A 15,685-nucleotide genomic window follows, 5' to 3' on the forward strand; every position below is an offset into this window, starting at 1 on the left:
CTGGAAAAGACAGGGGGACAGTGAAGAGTGTCAGGGTGTCAAGTGACTCAATCTTACACCTATTTTGTTAAAGCGCCATTGTGTGTTTGTCATCAAAACATTCCTAGTGTTTCAGTTTATGTATAGTGTAGCTGTTGTGCTTCAGTCTTTGCTCAGCCTTTTGCTCCATCAGTTAAAACGCATCTCTGTGTTAGTGATGGGACAATATCAGTTATTTTTTTATCATAAAAAGCACTTATAATAAGTGAATTATGGTGAATTTCTAATATCTTAATAATTGTGAATGGCGAAAAATATTAATATTTCATGTTTCATATCTTCACAGTTTAAAAAAGTCTAAAATGACTGTTTCCGACTAATATCAGTATATAATATCAGTAGACACTTGAGTTTGTTATATTATATATATACAAAAAAGTGATACTGTGCTGTACTATGAAGCCATTATCACATTTGTGCTACCCATTTCAAGACATAATTCTTCAACTGTGTAACAAATATTCTTCTCCCATAAAAAATACAGCCCAAAACATGACTCATGAAGAAATACTGTTACTGACATTTATTTACAGTACTTTTTTACAGACTATTCATAGTGAAGCATGCAATATATAGGATTTTTGGACTGTATTACATGTCATGTCATGTCATTTTGTATCGGATTTTACATTTTTATCTGTCCGATATCCGATCCAGGGATTTTGATCAGTATGCGATCAGTTCATCCCTATTAAATATCAGAAAAAAACAAAGAGAAAATTTAACCTGAAATATGTATAGCAGAAATATGAATAATCTAATAAATTATATAAATATATTAAGCAACACAGGTAGCATTTGGACTTCACACCAACTGCGTTTTACCCCTCACCCTGCTGGAAGGTTTACGAGGGTCTTCGGAGAGGCTGAGCAGCAGGTAGAGAATAGACCAGCGATGCTTCAAAACCCCCTGTTAAAGAGGAAACAACATCCCATCACCTTAACAACAATCTGTCATTATTTAACAAACAGTACCATAGTTATGCAAGAAACATAAACAGAACTGACCTGTGTCTGAAGTTTTCTGTGCAATTCAGAGAACAGTGCAGCATCAGCTTCTCTCCTCTGCTTCAGCACTGCAACATCAAGACACAATCTGTAAGCTGGACAATCTACTTTATCCATTGAACATAGGGCTGGGTGATGTAGGAAAAAAGAAATCACAATATCATTTTTTCTTCTGTTATTCAATAATGATATACTGTACTGTATATATTGCAATATAAATCCATGATTTATAGGCTAGACAATATATCTTAAAAACAATATTTTTTAGCTTATATCCCCATGGTCAAATTCTGCTATAACTTGGGATGGGTTCTGAAACTCTGTACCAAATAGCACCAGTGCCAACATAAATGGTAGTAACCAGACCGAATAACAATGCAAATTTCGGTGACCAAATCCCTGACTATTTATACTACCCCCTCCTAGTGTTCCGGCGTTACTTGCGATGCCAGTGTTTGGCTTGTTGCACCACTGAGCAAGAGTGAGCCTTCTGCAAAGATGCCTGAGGGGAAACGCTCAAACGTTTGGCTGTATTTACGGATGCAGAGTTTCTCAGTGTTAATCTTTGTTCATATGCACCATACCCATGTTATAGTTTATGTGATCATGTAAAGCAGTTTTATGTGTTCTGAATCAGAAGAACAATGTGCTATCTAGTCTACAATGAAGAGATTATTTCTTTACAAAACTTAAACTTAACTTTTTTTAATTATTTCAGCCAAGATGGGCTCAAAAGAAGTCAGCCCTGGAACATACAACTTCACCAAGCAACTCAGACAACAAGCAGTGAGAAAAACTGCTTACCAAAGGTTGTTACAAAAATGTGAAGAACCATAGCATTAGGTTTGGGCGATATTTCTTTTTTTTAATGATATATCGATATTTAGCTGATATCCCTTAAAAATGTGATTTTGATTGTCTGAGTTATAACTCATTAATTGTTTTGATTGGTTGCTTAACGATTATATCAACGGACACAATATTCAACAAATGAAATTAAGTTCTGTCCATGACTGTACATAAATCACACAAAAACAAAAAAGGAAAATGTGCCCAGTGTGCTCCAGATTATTTTATACACTGTAAAGAATATAGAAAGTCATTAATATATATCAACAAAAGCCCAGATCAATTAGAAAACAATACTATTATTACTATACTGTGTAGACCTATTTTCCATGATCCGTAATTCATTCAAATACATTTCAATTCATTCACAACTTTGTTTTGTTTAAGGTGGAGATGCTTGAAGGTGTTAGGCATCGCTTCTGTATTTCACATTTATATTTAATTGTGGTCATTAGGAGAGGCATTTGGCCAGGATTGAAAAGGTATAAGTAAGTTTTTACTTGCACCCTGTTAATGTCAGCAGACTGCATAGCTGTATTGTTAGGTTTGATACAGTACTGTAATAATTGATGAGAATGTGTCTGAATTGTATGTGTATTATTTAAGGATTTAAGTTAATGTGTTCAATTTGACCGTGGAATTTAGAAAATATAATAATAATAATAATAATAAGACATTGTTTTAACACAAATAATTATTAAAATTAGGTCTTAAAGTCATAAATAGACATTTGTAAATTTCATGTATTTTTTTAATCAGTATATAAAAATAATCACAGATACCTTATCATGATATGACAATATCCAAAATCTAAGACCATATCTTGTCTCATGTCACAAAATATATAGTATTAATATATTACAGTTAGTCACATCAGATTGACCGAGTCTAGTGACAGACGAGCAGACAGAGAGAGAGAGAGAGACAGTCAATGTGCAAGTTACACTTGAAATATAGAATACCTGCAATAAAAGTATGGTGAATGTGATAAAAGCCTATGTAGAAATAAGGGATCCAACCTGTTTCTCAAAAAAAGTGATGTGATCTCAAATGTGAGTTTTGAGATCTGTTGGTTGCACCTTTAGTATTAAGCGAGCCTTTTTTTTCCCCCAGAGAGGGTCTGCTGGTCCAACAAATTCAACCTCCGAGACTGTTCAGTGCCAGCGACTCATTGTCTCCCCTAATAGATCCCTACATGGAATATGCTAACATTTTTTGATGAGTGAGGGAGAGAACACACACACTGTGCTGTTCATTGGATTTGTTTTTGTTTATATATATATATATATATATATATATATATATATATATATATATATATATATATATATATATATATATATATATATATATATATGTACACATACATATATACACATACATACATACATACATACATATATACACATACATACATACATATATTTACTTATTACTTATTTTTACATTAAAACTAACTTGAACATGATGACTGTTGTTTTTATTTGCACATTTGAATAACTTATGCAAGTTTTTTTTACTGTGATTATTATTATTAACGTTTCACAGTTTTGTTTACGGTATTTAATATTTATTTTGCAGTGTTTTGTTAATGTTTTGGATTTGGATGCTGCTGATATATAACACATCTTAAAATATACAGTAAATCTTAATTTATCAGTCTTTTCGACGTTTTCAACACATTTTAGCAATACCGCAGTATACCATTAACCGTGATAATTTTGGTCACTATTACCGTGACATTAAATTATCATACTGTTACATCTCTAACTACCAGTTGAGTTGATGGCTGGAGCTGAATGTCAAATGGTATTTCCAGTTATCCAAATCGTTATTTTTATGGCGACTCTGTCGTCTTTGAAAATGTCCACCTTAAAAACCGGGGATAAATAAAACATTCTGTACAGTAAGTGCTGCACTATTTTTGTTTTAGCTTAGATCAATGTTTTCCCTCTAATGGTGCCAGCTTCAACCTGGGCTTTTATTAAAGTGCACACAGGGGGGACATACAAAAACCTCAGAGTCAAACAGTGGTGTAGGCCACAAAGATTCAACAGTGTAATGTACTAGAGAATATTAGTGCTGGGCTGTAAGACCAAAAAATGTATACAGGGTTCCCAAACATTTTTACCAATTCATTACCAAAACTTTTACACAATATTTTACCCAACTTCCAGGACTCTACTGACTGTGTTAAAGGTATCTTCCTCGTTTTCAATAAGCCAGCCTAACTATTTCCTGTAAGCTAGCCCTATATCGGTTAAATTAACATGGATTTGGTATTTAGTCATCATCCACAGTTGACTCCCTCTTTCTTTTGAGCCATTTCTATTCGTCATTCGAAAGCCACACATGACAAAAACACACTTGCCGGGCATTTCTGCAAATTAGCATCCTATTAGAGCTTGGAGCAACTTGGAATTGTATATCTGATATATTTATTATTGCATTAATTCAAAACTTTTCCAAAACATTCACTTTCATTCATTCATTCATCACAACACCAAATGACAGATGTCACAATGTCAGATTTAGTGTCATGATTATTTACACCATGGAAGAAAACACTGAGCATTTTTTAATTTTAAAATGTTTTATTCACTTACTTTCTTTGTTCCAGTAATTTAAAAGGCTTCTATTGCTGCAGATTACTGTAAGAATCTTTTACTTGATGATACAAGCACCAAATGTTTCATGAATAATGTCTTGACCCTACTCTTTCAGAAAAGCCTGGTAGTCGCCTGAAAATCCAAGATGGTCTTTGGATGTTCTTTGGAGATCCATTTTGACTTTGGATGTTGACGTACACTAAAGCCAATCTACATTTTGACAGTTTTGAGTTGCATCTTGAGGTCAGACAGACTCAGACTGTTTCCATCATGGAGAATTCATTTCTGCACCCAAAAACCAAATGTATTATTTCTGAAGATATAAGCCAATCAAGTCACAAAATTATTAATTTAAGTTGATTAAGCCAAATAAATCAAATTTGCATTACAAGCTAATGTACATGAGGTTTCATAGAGGTCGTTCATGCTTTACTTTTAATCCTCACAGTTGCAACTACATAATGAAGTGCATTTGAGGCTTTAACAATAACATTTGCACCTTCCACGATATTCTGTTTTACAGCAACATTTTGTGAGCTGCTGGCAACTCTCCGCAATGGGTGCAATGTGGTCCATAATATCTGCCAAGTGTCACCTTGCTTTTGCCATCCCCAGTCCTTAGGACATGGTGCTGGCATTTGAGAGGTAGTTGATTGACCCCAAATGCATGCAGCTTGGCAGGAGGAATGCTTCACGTGCTGTAATAGGGATGCCTTTGTTGGTGGAATGGCATCATAAGACCTCTGCTTGTGAACAAACAGATCAAATCTAGCATCATCAACACCATTTGCAGTACTGTTTTTGCCATACATTATGATGACAAACTTAGATATTGGCTGAGCTTTGCAAAGACTTGGGACGCTTCAGGGTAAACATCCCATGTCTGCCAGGCAGTTTTCTTGCCTTTACCTCAAAAAGAGGACACAATATTACACCCAGTGAATGTGTGAAACAAGAGAATGCCACTGGATTTTTCTGGACCAAGACTCACTAACATGTCATGTATAGGCAACCATTTGAGAGACTGACCCAGGCCAAACTCTATCTACGGCTGCTCAAGGCCACTTTTCTGTAGGGATGTGACAGACTGCCACTGTGAGAATATAAGTGTCACAGGCCATGATCATCACAGACTTGTGCTGTTGCTCAGTGGCATGTTTGGCATCCAAGAAGAGTCTTGTATCAGCCTCTTCATGGTTACAGGGTATTAATGTTTCAAGACTGCAGTCTTAGTTGCAAAGAACTCTTTCGTCTTTGGTGACAACTACCAGGCCATTTGAACACAATGCCACAATTTGGTCAGCCAAGTGCAGAAATAGCTCAGTGACATTTAGGTTTTGTCTGTCACTCTGCATGTGCTGCCTTTCCCTTGTTTGGAACGTGTTTCAGCCTTGAGGCTAGCTGCCAGGTAGACATCAAATACAATGTCAGTCCTCGGATACATCGAAGAATAAGACTGCACTACAACTACGTTAGGTAGACTACTCGTCAACACTGATCCCCATGCTCAGTTCAACAGCAGTGATGTCACCTGGTGCCCTGGTTGTGCTTTGATATCACTATTTTCTTGTAAAACAATACATTTTTGAAAGTTGAGACTTTCAAAAGATCATGTGTCGGACATATTGAAAAATGGCTGCCATCTTGTATTTTCAGGTGGCTACCAGGTTTGTTTTGGGGTTTTTTTTTACAGAGAAGGTCCTGGACAATATTCATACCAAGTTTGGTGCTTGTATCACCAAGTGAAAGATTGCTGTGGTATATGGACTTAATCTGATGCACTATTAAGATTTACTTGACACTTATAACATTTTTAAACAGGCCAACAGTTGGATAGCCTATAACTGATGGTGATATACTGCATGTTGAACTGTAACATTTAACCAATTTAGTTTTTACCTTGATGTGGGCATACACATTTGGGTGTTGGGACATGTTGGATATGTTGCCACCTTTAGCAGCAGCCTTCCCGTGGGTGCAGGCTCTGCAGATCAGATGCCCATCGTGAATTAGGACACCCTGGTAATTTCTTTAAATAGCCGAAAGGTCACACACTGTGGACTGCGTTTATTTGGTGTAATTGATACTACTTCCCTCTTTTTTTTCATTTTCCAGCTCTTTCACTTGCCAGGTAAGCTAAATATGTGTGATACACTGGGCACACAAACACACACAATGCGACTCCTGTCGCAAATGATTTTCCACTACTCCAATCTTGCTAGATTCTCACTATTTATCAAATTCTTGTGGTTATCTTATGGCGTATTTCCACTGGCTCTACTCGCCTTGCCACGGCATGGCACGATACGGCACGGTTTAGGCTGCATCTCCACTGCAATGAAAAGTATCTGCTCAACGTGGGCAGAGTCATCACTGCACGGCTGCGTGAAAGTGCGGTGACTTCTTTGTATACGTGATACACACACAAACAAATGACTAGTGACTTTACACCAGGCTCCTGGTAGTTGTTGGAGACTAACTCAGGTTTTAAGGATTGTTAAATGCTGATCTACAGTTTGGCACTGTTCGGCGTGATTTCTGTCCACACGGCTCTGTAGTACAGACTCCTTCTCCACAGACTACAGCGGCAGGGTCTGTGATGCTGTCGCCATTGGTGGTGCTGTCCCTAAATACACCAGACTCCTCTGTTAAATATAGAGATTTCCCTGGTAGTTGTTGGAGATTAGCCCACGGCTTTAGGATTGTTAAGTAGTTTTAACCGATATACAGTTTGGCGCTGTACAGCTTGATTTGTGTGGGACGTCTCTTTCTGTGACGGCACTCTGGCCAGTTCGTGACTGGCAGTCTGACCAATCATCACATAGTAACTACTCAGCACTGTTTTAGAACTTAGCCGGAGCAGGTAGTAAAAATAGTACCTGGTACCAGGTACTGTGCTAGTGGAAATGCTACTTAAACCGTGCCGTGCCATGGCGAGGCGAGTAGAGCCGGTGGAAATATGCCAATAGTGTGACTTTTACGATCATGGTTAATTGTGACATCTGTATTCCCAACCATTTCCAGGCCTGGAAAACGTTTTTTTCTAATTTCAACAGTTTTCCAGGAATTGAGAACACTGTTTACACCATGGTATTTTTCAATATTTGAACGGAACGGCTGCATACATGGAATTAGTGCTCCATTCTGCTAAGCTGGTGAAGTAAAGCTGCGTTCCATTTACATTGGAACTCGGAAGTGGAAGTGATACGACTTCATTCCCTGGAATGAGAATGCCTGGCATTTGTGCAGGTACTTCAGAAGTGCACTGTAAACAGCCTCTAGTAGCCCTGTGTGCAATTAAAAAGAGAAGGGGAGAAAGAATGAAAAATTAAAACATTGTCATTAGGATTTGGTTAAAATAATCAAGTGTATAAGGGCAACTATTCTCACTAGTATGTTTGTTTATTAGTGTGAATTGTTCATTCCTTCGTTCATGAAATGAATGAACAATTCACATAAGGATGCAAGCTCTGTGAGGGGGGTCAAGCGTGAGAGACCATGAGGTGTGAATGGGGGAAAGGCTGGAGAAGTCTGGAGGATGGTGTTTGTTTGTGTACAGGGATGGAAAAAAAATGACAGACCATTTTCTGTGTGCCACATGTTAAAGTTATTTTTTCCCTCATGATTCTTTGTATACAAGTGGATCACCACCATGCCAAGGCCTTCGGAAAGCCAGTGGTTCCATGGTTATAGCTTGAGGCCTCTGTAGCCTCAAGAGTCAAGTTTGATAATTATTTATTTTATCACAATGTTGAATAATTTTCCATTATTATTTTGGTGCTTTTTATATTTATGTTCCCTGCACCACTGCATCTTTGTGTCATCTACCATAAAAGGTGTAGCAGCAGTATTCTGCACTGAAACATGGCATGTCACATTGACCATCACCTGTCTATATAGACTGTAAATAACTTTAGATGTTAGCACACACTGAAAATGGCCTTCACGTGAAGATATTTTGACTTCTTCTTGAACAAACATGAACATTAAAAACATAACATTGAAATTATTCTCAAGTGAAAAGAAGGTGGTTTTACTTTGCTAACAACTAATTATAATAACTTATATATAATTGTCTTTCAAACGTTACTTTTAGAACTTTGCTGCTTGACTGCTGAGAAGTACATGTATATCACATTGTATACAGTATGAGCAGAAATAGGAGGAGTATTAGCAACAGTCTTACCTCTAAGTGACATCTTCCTGCTGGAAATGGAGACCGCAAACCCCCTGCGTTTCCATGTCAGTGTCCTCTCAAAATGTCGGGTGGTTGACAGCTGATAATGTCTGGTGTTTGAACAGCTCTGAATCTCTGACCGGCAAATGATGGACACTTACTGCTTGTCCGCTCCTTGTTTTAATTGCACATCCCGGTACAAAGCAATTTAGCACCATATTGAGAAAAAAGAAACGCGAGTAATTTACAAGTCCGTATTGTATTTGCCAACTGATTCCTCACAGGGATTTGTGTGTTTACACAACTGTGTTAGGAGTAGCCTTGCAGGGCAGCAAGTGCAGTGCATTCTGGAAGTTGTCATTCATCCACATGAGCTGAAAATAAATGTTCTGCCTTTTCTTGGTCAAGAGGGCACCAACTCCAAAAATTATTTCACATTTCTACTACATAGATGACCCAGTTTCTTCTGATGCAGTAGCTTTGTAACCTACAGTGTGACTACAATGTCAGTATGTAGGTCTGAATGTTACTCACGTTCTTTCTTGATCTTCTCTGACACCAGAAATTCATCCCGTTCAATGGTGGGGGCATAGTTACTGCCAATGACTCGCACTGCATACTGGAATTGATGGGCAACTTCAGCTGAAGAACAGAACAACAGGTAAAATAACTGATACTGACACATAAATTATGTTTAGTTATGTAAAAGAAAGAATTTTCCACAATTTCTGATCAAGCATAATAACATCTTCCGAGATCCCTTCATCCAGAGGCCTGCAGCTGGGAGGATGGAAGTGCATCCCACATCCATATCAACATACTGGCCAGCATGGCAGCTAGGTGTCAACAGAGCTAATAGCTATGGCTGACGCAAAGCTAGAGACAGACGACTTTATTAATCTCTTAAGGAGGAACAGTTGATGAGCGATGTGAGCACATACATCATCGGAGCTCATTGACTGACAGCAATGCGTACCCAGCCCCGTTATCCTGCGCAGCTAACATGAAACATTCACCAAAAACATCCCGTTTGGCTTTACAAACAATCTCATTTGAGCCAATTATTTTTTTTTGTATAAAAATGCATAACAAGGCATTCGTTTTGGCGTGTTATAAAGAGACAAGTTTTCTAATACACTCCATCACTAAAACACACCGGGTTGTGCCATGCTAACATAACTACATTTTAATAATTGATCACATTAAAGTAGGCAGTTGTAATTGATAAACGCCGAATTTGGCATAGATACTGGGAAATGTATTTACTTCAAGAGCAAGACACGTAGTAATGCTAATACGAGGAGATCAGACATATAAGAATATTTGAATGAGGATAGCTTGCATTTCAGAGAGGTGGAGTGGCGCGGAGCATGCTAACGTTTGCTGATGTACCTTCGCTTTTCCCTGTGATTCTGCAGCAGAGGCTCTGGAGAAGAACATTGGGGGATTTCTGATCCAGTGTCGCCATACTGTCCGTGGCCGAAGAGGAAATGACTATGTTACTGAATAATGTAACTAACTCCAGTTCCCTACGATGAGCAACGCCATTTTGACAAGTAAAATCAAGCTGGCAGGGACCAGGAAGACTATCATAGCGGGCATTGGCACATTTCCTTCAAAATAAAAGCGTACATATGTTGCAAACGTAATGTAGTAGTCACTAGAAAATGCCAATGAAGAATTTTATTTTAAGGGCCTACAATGTGAGATCATTTACTACTTACCATTCACTACTACACTGTAGTTAGATAGCGCTTATGTTGTGTAATTACCAAAAGGGGAGTAGGTAGTAATTAGGTGGTAATTCTTTGACATTGGACCTTGAAATGCTATACAAAACAAAATAAAAACACACTTTTACTAATTTAAATCTTTCTACATGAATTTTACAAACAGTTCTTCTTTTTAAAGAAAGAAGATGCGGTCAATCTCGCCATAGTAGGTGTTTTATTGTGAAAATTACAACCGGACATGGTGTTGTTACTTTGGTGACTTTGATGCTAGTTCGCCAACAGAACCCGCCGAAAAGCGTCTCCAGGAAATGGACTATGGACAAATGATTGAAAATAGTTCCCCCTGGAAACAGGGTACGAAAGATCATAGTTCTGACGGTTCATCTTATTTGACCTCAACAGACCCTCAACTTTTACAAACTGGTTACTAATTATCATTGTGATAGTCTTAGATTTATGTTGATATAATTTACATAATTGCATTTTCTTGAGTGAATAAAATAAGTCAGGTGTGAATGATTGATTGATTGAATAGAGTGTAAGAGCATATTTCTGCATGTTTTTAATTGTCCTTGACTAGTTAGATATTTAGAGGGGGCCGAATAAAAAACATCATAGTTGCCATATTTATTACTATATTACAATAGAAAATTACAGGTAATGAACAGTGAGCCAATGGCGTAACTATAGGCGGTACAGCAGGTGCACCCGTGCGGATGGGAGCCCACGGGGAGAGCCAGGCCTGGGATTTATAATTTATGCTGTGCGTTTGTTCCACCCCTCAATAGTAATGCAAGGGTGAAGGGAGTGAAAGATTGGGGCACCTGTCAATGAAAATTCAACTCCAAGTCCTCTCAGTCACATGTTGGAGCCTGTGGTGTATGAACAGTGGAAACTCCATGGCACCATTGATGCACAGCAGTTAAATACCTAAGCCCCACCGTCCAGAACAAGCTCTTATACATTTTGTCGCAGTGTGTGTGTGTATGACCTATATATGGCAAAAATAAAGCCGTTCTCTGCAGTAAAATCATCATTTGGTGTGGTTTATGCAGACTGTCTATGAGATCAGTTTTTGTATGGTGCTGTTTTTTATTATCGCTGCTCACTTCAGTCTCATTGTGCTCTATGGACTTCATATTATTATAAGATTGCTTGCCTATTTATCAAGTAGGAGTGCTGTTGTTAAGTTATTGCACAAACAAATGCCTTTTTGTCACAGTCAGTGTTCATTTCAGCACTAGGGTGAACAGCTCCTCTTCTCTGGCTCATGTATTGTTTTCACCTCTCAGCACTCTGACCAAGCGCAGTCCATGGTTCTGATCGCTTCCCCTTTTGACCTCTCCTCTCTACCTTTCCACTAGAATAGGTCGCAGTAAAACCCACATTGTTGATTAGTATATGCTGTATATGTATTTTCGGTTGCAATTTAAATCAGTGTTTCCCAAACTTCATATATGGTCACCCACTTTTAATAATGACAATCGTGACTCAAATTACAATATTAACTGTCACAAGAGCAAATTTGTGCATAATGTCACAAATTATTTACAGACATATGTTCTGATAAATAAATAATTTTCAAGAGATGATTGGTGAATTAATTAAAACTTAGTTTTATGTCACGTAATCTGACCCAGACTTTGGGAACCACTTTAAGTATTGGAAAATTACAGATATGTGTAGAAACCACTTTACAAACGTATTCTGAGGAGGCCAGAAAGAAGAATCAATATCTTGCCCACTCGGGCCAGAGTGCTGTGAAAACAATACATAATCCAGAGAAGTGGAGCTGTTCAGCCTAGTGCTGAAATGACCACTGACTGTGAGAAAAGGGCATTCTTTGTGCAATAACTTCACAACAGCACTCCTACTTGATAAATAGGCAAGAAACCTTATAATAATATGAAATCCATAGAGCACAATGAGACTGAAGTGAGCAGCGATAATTTAAAAAAAAAAAACAGCACCATACAAAACCTGATCTGATAGTCTGCATAAACCACATCAAAGGATGATTTCACTGCAGAGAACAGCTTTAATTTTGCCACATACACACTGTGACAAAATATATAAGAGCTTGTTCTGGAAGATGGGGCTGAGGTATTTAACTGACCTCTCAAGCGGTTTGATCAGCTCTTGCAGCACAGGGTCACAACTTGCCAGTGCTCGATTTTTCCACTGTTTAGTTGCCCCAATGTTTCCTGGTGTCTATGAAAGGATAGGTTGCAATTAGCCAGTGTTTGTGTCACATTGCATTTGTGAGTGAAGATTACAATTTCAAAATAATATTATGTTTTACAGATGTGGCTGTAAACTAGTTGCTACATTAATTTGCTCTTTTAAACTGCAACTAAAAACTTTCAAAGGTCAAGTTTCAAGAGATCTTAATGCAGAACAATCAAATGTTAATTATTACTAGTGTATCATTTCCAAGATAGAAAGAAAGGTTTTCATTAAAAGTTTGTCAAATATTATTTTTTTATTTGTATTGAACACTGGTGAGAATTAACCCTGGATTTTCTCCGTATTTCTACAGTAATATTGCTTGAAACATGACCTTTGAAAGTTTTTTTGTTTTTGTTTTTTTTGAATTGGTGAACAAATGATTTCCAAGAGATGTTTGGGAAATTAATCACAACATTGTATGCCTGTTTATGAATGTGAACACATTGACATAAATCTTACCTAAAAGGTTGGGAAAATTCTCTTGGGGGCCCTAAAAAAACCACTTCCACGACCATGTGTGCAGAATGTCTCACTTGCATAAATCCACGCCTACATTTACGCCCACAAAAACTACAGAATGGGCTTGCGTTCACTTCCAGTCAAGACTACCACCTGGCTCCCTGTGACGTAGTCGAATGAAAAGCTCTTTCGGCCTGCGGCGCGAGACAAGAGGATTATTGGTGAACGCGCAGGAGAGCGCGTGGGAGGCGGAGAGACAGAGCGAGAGAGAGAGCGAGAGAGGGAGAGAGAGAGAGAGAGAGAGGGAGGAGGAGGAGCGCACTTGTCTCTACCTGCGTGAACGTCCTGAAAACTGCTGTCGAACTCCAGCAGTGACGACACTCTCTCTCAGCTTGAGGACCTTGTTTACAAACAACACAGTGTTTTTAAATCTACGAACACGAGTGGACAGAGACAGTCATGGCCAAAGGAGGAGATTTAAAACGCAGCTAATCCTCCACGAGACAAGACAAGTGAGGAAGGAGAGGAAAGAAAGAGGAACAGGATGGGGATGGACTTAAGCACTCTGCGGACCCTCATCAGCAGATATGTGAGTTTTCTTTTACACAATGAATGTCTTGTAACGGTCAAAATCCGTCCACATACACGCTTTATACACACACATACATGTATGTGTATACATGCATATATATATACATATGTGTGTGTTCAGTTGGTTTCAGATTCCACCCAAACATACACGTTCGCGGGAAAGCTCACTGGGAAACAAAGTGTATTTTCCCAGTTCTTTGAAATAAAAGTCATATTTTTCTTTACAACACTTAAACGTGGCAAGATTTAATTTAAACCACTACCAATCTTAGAATTATATATACCTACATGTCATTTTTATTCACATCCTTAACTTTTGAATGGAAATGAAAAGCGTAAATTACTTTTTTTGATATAATCTAGTATACCATACAATTAAATACAAACAAAAAACAAGGGACAAAAAAGTTAGAATTTTAATACATAATCCGTTTGGTTTAGTAACGGTTTAAAGGGCTGATTTCCATAAAGAGCTCAAGAGCTCTTTGTTGCAATATTTCGGAATGAAGACATTTTGCACATGTAAACATGCTGCTGTTTTCCAGTCAGAGAAACACGTGACATAAAAGATGTTTCATTCGTAGAAAAAATATCCGTTTTAGAGTCAGTTATTTTTGGCAGCTCTATATCACATGTTTCCCATCAGATAAAGTGATCTAGGGGGAAAAAAACCTGAACTGATTACCCTCACTTTCATTTATTATGCTGCTTCTTCCAGTTCACCGTCATTACAAATGAATTATGTAATCCAGTTGTTTTCTCCCAGCTAGTCAAATCAATGGGCAGTAGTGGAGCATGGGGCCTATATGGCTGTGGGTTGCATTAGGCTCCACTAATGTCTTTGACAATAATCCAGACAGAGCGAGGCCGGCTCACATGAGAGATAGTTAGGTTTATACCCAGGCTCCATGCTCAGCTGAGGCTTAGACACAGCCTCCCAACTGTTGCAAATGGCTGATTAGATAAATCCCTGTTGTGCGGGAACTGAAATGGAGCCATATACCATATCCACATGGAAATGTAACAAAACATTAATATTCACATTAACATTCATTAACATTAACAAGTTTCCCATAAACACAGCATTTGTTTCTGGACATGTCTCTATCTACACAAAGCCGCCCAAAACGAGTCAAAACGCTGCAGTACATATGCCATGCCTATAAATAGCACTGTAACGCCACACCAAAAAACAAGTTATACACATTACAATGTATAAAATCACAGGAATTGCAAGGGTAGTGTTTTGTTTTTCAGAACACGTTTGAAAAAAAAATACCGTTTCAGGGCTCTCAAAATGCCGTTTCTATGTGGACAAAATACCTATATGATAAAAATCCTATGCATATTCACCTACACTCGTTTCCATGTGTCAGAAACAAACTGGAGGCCTCCCATTGATGGGATGTGGGAGGCTGAGGAGGAGTGCTGCTGTAATTGATTTGGATAAATGCTTTAAACAAATGGTTTAGGGTAAATTGATTAGAAACCTGGATATGGAGATAATGATGACTGCTAAAAATTAGGGCTTGGAGCATTTATCTCTCTGTCAATACCTGGCCTTTTTATGAATTATCAGTCAATACCAGAAACCACAGCTTTGAAGCACTCAGAGAGAGCACATCTCTCACTCTCCTTCAGTTTCTCATGGACTTGTTTGAACAAGTTAGTGTTCCTAGTCTTTCAACCATCAACAAGTTCTTTTTAAAGGGGAATTCTGGTATTTTTTGGGCCCTATGTATATAAATGTGGGTGTGTACATAAATAGTACTTACAAAAAGATTCATAATTGGTCCAGCTGTATGCCTCGGGCGGCACCTTGGGCAGCACCCGCTACGGGCTGCAGTGTAATTCTGGGGCAATAGTGCCATTCTCAGTGACATCCATGAAAAGTTCTTGTTTTTGTCAATAAATGCAAATTTATATTGTAAGAATCTGGCAACATGAACAAGGGCATAGGTGTGGTTACGAGAGTGCACACCACCTGCGCT

The 15,685-nt window shown here is 38.1% G+C and overlaps 2 protein-coding genes across 11 annotated transcripts in view; one reads left to right on the top strand and one right to left on the bottom strand.

Annotated features, from left to right (window-relative positions):
- tubgcp3 (tubulin gamma complex component 3) overlaps positions 1–10,248 on the bottom strand; it is a 38,321-nt gene extending 28,073 nt beyond the window's left edge. For both annotated transcript variants that reach the window (XM_058617301.1, XM_058617309.1), the window contains exons 1-4: positions 10,075–10,248; positions 9,217–9,324; positions 1,048–1,115; positions 872–949 (exon numbers count right to left, since the gene is read on the bottom strand). In XM_058617301.1, coding sequence (XP_058473284.1) covers positions 872–949; positions 1,048–1,115; positions 9,217–9,324; positions 10,075–10,150 — 330 coding nt within the window. In that variant the 5' untranslated portion in view covers positions 10,151–10,248. The remainder of the gene's footprint in view (positions 1–871; positions 950–1,047; positions 1,116–9,216; positions 9,325–10,074) is intronic.
- A 3,018-nt stretch (positions 10,249–13,266) lies between these two features.
- Positions 13,267–15,685, top strand: part of atp11a (ATPase phospholipid transporting 11A) — a 69,902-nt gene continuing 67,483 nt past the window's right edge. For 5 of the 9 annotated variants that reach the window (XM_058617218.1, XM_058617274.1, XM_058617289.1 and 2 more), the window contains exon 1: positions 13,268–13,692. In XM_058617218.1, coding sequence (XP_058473201.1) covers positions 13,648–13,692 — 45 coding nt within the window. In that variant the 5' untranslated portion in view covers positions 13,268–13,647. Of the gene's footprint in view, positions 13,693–15,685 lie in introns of all 9 variants that reach the window. The other 4 variants (XM_058617212.1, XM_058617228.1, XM_058617246.1 and 1 more) reach the window with 1 other exon arrangement.

Source organism: Solea solea, chromosome 2, assembly GCF_958295425.1.
Source record: "Solea solea chromosome 2, fSolSol10.1, whole genome shotgun sequence".
NCBI classification, from domain to species: Eukaryota; Metazoa; Chordata; class Actinopteri; order Pleuronectiformes; family Soleidae; genus Solea; species Solea solea.